Here is a 2,559-nt window from a genome sequence, read left to right on the forward strand (position 1 = left end):
CGAAAATGACGCTTGCGTTTCTTAACGGCATACATCCACCCATCGATTTTCTTCATACACTTGAACACTTTAGAAAATGATCCCGAGCCTATTAACTGTCATGCGTGAAGCAAGAATGTTAAAACTCCACGTCTACCAACTGCTTGCAGGGAGAGAGACACGCACTCCCAACTCAGAAAAATTCGAGAGATACTTGGACACGGGTGAATCCTTTTCCACTCCAATCCATGCTGAAGAAAACGACTGTCGTTTGCGTCTCGAAAGCTTTTTTTTTCCTAACTCGGTCGATGGCTCCGGGGCAAACGGGTTCATGTAAATATTTTCAGACAAGAACGACGCAGCTTGGTCACTAGATTCAATATTTGGCAGCACCAAATAGATGAGCACTGAGCAGCCCAATCATGATTTCATCTTTGCGCTAGACACTCACCTGTTCGGCCTCACTCTCTTTGCATTCAATTCCAGATTGACCTTAGGAGATCCCACATCCATGGACGATTGACTGGAAAATATTGGCAGTCCTTTTCTATTGCGCCTCACATCCATGTAGGTCATGTCTTGGGTAAGGTTCTGCACCTGCTCCTCCTGAATTATGTCCACTTCAGTACTAAGTCTTGGTCTTTTCTTTAGTGGCGATGGCGTTGTCGGATTTGAAAGTGAAAGTACGGGCTGATCTCGGGGCGTGAGGAAGTCCATATCGTCTTGGCTATATTGGTGCACAGGAGTGGCTTTTCCCGGTGTTGGGTAGCCTTGACTGGTAGGAGGTAGCCCAAAGCGAAGAGGGGTGTGCGTCGGTTCATAGTCTGGTTCGCTACGCTGACTTGAGCAGGCAGTAAAGTCGATCTTTTTAGGCCGAGGCCTGCGTCCTTTAGAGACGCGGCCCCGCGAGGTTAAAAGCATGGATTCCTCGCTACTGTCGTCATCTATGACATCATAGTCAATACACTTTTGTATAGAAATCGTTTCGGCCTCACTATCTTCCACGGCAGGGTGGCTACGATTAGTAGTCTTGGCCGACGCCTCCAATGACCGTCGAGCCTTGCGGGGTCTTACGCCTAAATGCTTGTTGCCCAAGGAAGATTGAGAGAAGAAATCATGTATTGAGCGCTGCTTTTTGGTGCCACCAGAACTACCACCACTAGACGCTTGAGACAAGCCGCCGCCCGTCCGCGTCTTATATCGCACAGCGTTCAGCAGCATGGTGCCCAGCTATCCTTACCCAAAAGTGCTGTGCAAAACATTTTCCCGCCTTTTCTAATGCGTTTTGATAGGATTCATATCAAAAAATGGGGCGTCACCCGATACTTTAATTGGCATTCCCTAAAATTTTGATTTGGCAAAGATTAAAACGTAATGAATGTCATAATATTGGTAATGCTTGACGCTTCAAGCAATACATAAAAACATTCTGACATTTAATTTTAATGACGTTTTTCGGTCCTGAATCAATTATACTTTACGTGTATGAACCAATGTGCAGAATTGAGATAGCTTCATACCTGCAAATCGCTGTGTCGCGGCACCGTATGTGAGAGTGATGAGGAACGCGCAGAAAAGTACAATAAGCTCAAATTAAAGGCAATGCCTAACAAAGACATCACTCGCCGAGAATCGCTCGGAGCTCAGCCTCTGGTATTAATGGACACTTGCAAGTCCCCCAAACGCCAAGGCATGTGTAGCAAAATTGGTGTCCGTTTGGGCATGCCATATGCACACATCCGAAATCACGCTGCACGCCAATACCACAGCCAGGACATTGCTTTGCCCCCACGGCTATCACAGTTGCTGCGTACTCGGCATCAGACTTAAGATCTGATACCTTCCAGTCTTTCTCCACGACGAGTTGCTGATACTTGGCGAAATCACTATGTCTACGAAATGCTTCTCGCACATAATCGTCGGGTAATTCCTTCTTGCAACAACGAAGAGGCACAAGCGCACGGTCACGTAGTGCGAGTTTGCTCATGCATAGAAGACACGATTGGCAATACCTGTGACCACAGGGTGCAACTCTAAGCTCATCTTTGCTCTTTTTCGTGGTACAGCTGATACAGTAAGCGCCATCTTTGCGATTCAAAGCCATGTAAAGTGCAGCTTTCGTAGCAGCGTACAGCCAGCTCAACTTGGTCAACTTCTTTGATGCAATCCCAGCGCGTCGCCAGTACCGAAGTTTTAGAGCCTCTTAGCACGATTGGAAAGGCAATAGACGCAGATACAGAGAACACGTGGATAGCTCCAACACAAATTGCGCTTTTAAACGCCTCGTCGCCGATGGCATTGCTGCTTTCAGCAGTCTAGTCTGTTCCTGTCTTCCAGTTCTCGCCAGTTTATCGTGCCTTGTCCCAAACTTCCGCGTAAACTGTATTGTGTTAGTATGTTTCGAAGCTCGAATTATATCATTTCTTGCAAATCATCCTTTATGTATTTATAAAGGTTTTCTGAGCAGCAATGATTGATTCATCTACAATGAGCGACTCGCAGAATTGGTCGTCGTTCGAGAATCCCGAGACACCCAAGCATCCGACTGAAGTAGTAGATAGTTCTGATAATAAACGGCTT

The 2,559-nt window shown here is 46.5% G+C and overlaps 2 protein-coding genes across 2 annotated transcripts; both read right to left on the reverse strand.

Moving 5' to 3' along the window:
• Position 1: 1 nt before the first annotated feature.
• On the reverse strand, positions 2–1,238 carry CCR75_008964 (uncharacterized protein). Its single transcript, XM_067967011.1, has 2 exons — positions 431–1,238; positions 2–349 (listed from the first exon to the last, which is right to left on the reverse strand). The coding sequence occupies exons 1-2, from the start codon at positions 1,198–1,200 to the stop codon at positions 133–135; spliced, it is 987 nt and encodes a 328-aa protein (XP_067817664.1). The 5' UTR covers positions 1,201–1,238; the 3' UTR covers positions 2–132.
• Positions 1,239–1,597: 359 nt separating this feature from the next.
• CCR75_008963 (uncharacterized protein) lies at positions 1,598–2,278 on the reverse strand (the record flags this gene model as incomplete). The annotated part of the gene is made up of 2 exons (XM_067967010.1): positions 1,598–2,181; positions 2,209–2,278. The coding sequence occupies 2 exons, from the start codon at positions 2,276–2,278 to the stop codon at positions 1,598–1,600; spliced, it is 654 nt and encodes a 217-aa protein (XP_067817669.1).
• Between the last annotated feature and the right edge of the window lie 281 nt (positions 2,279–2,559).

Source organism: Bremia lactucae, linkage group LG11, assembly GCF_004359215.1.
Source record: "Bremia lactucae strain SF5 linkage group LG11, whole genome shotgun sequence".
Taxonomy (NCBI): Eukaryota; Oomycota; class Peronosporomycetes; order Peronosporales; family Peronosporaceae; genus Bremia; species Bremia lactucae.

Bases quoted from the DNA above. Each gene is read 5' to 3' on its own strand.
- CCR75_008964 (XM_067967011.1), bottom strand. From the start codon at position 1,200: ATGCTGCTGAACGCTGTGCGATATAAGACGCGGACGGGCGGCGGCTTG. The intron at 350-430 runs GTGAGTGTCTAG...TATTGAATCTAG, and splicing joins AAGAGAGTGAGGCCGAACAG to TGACCAAGCTGCGTCGTTCT.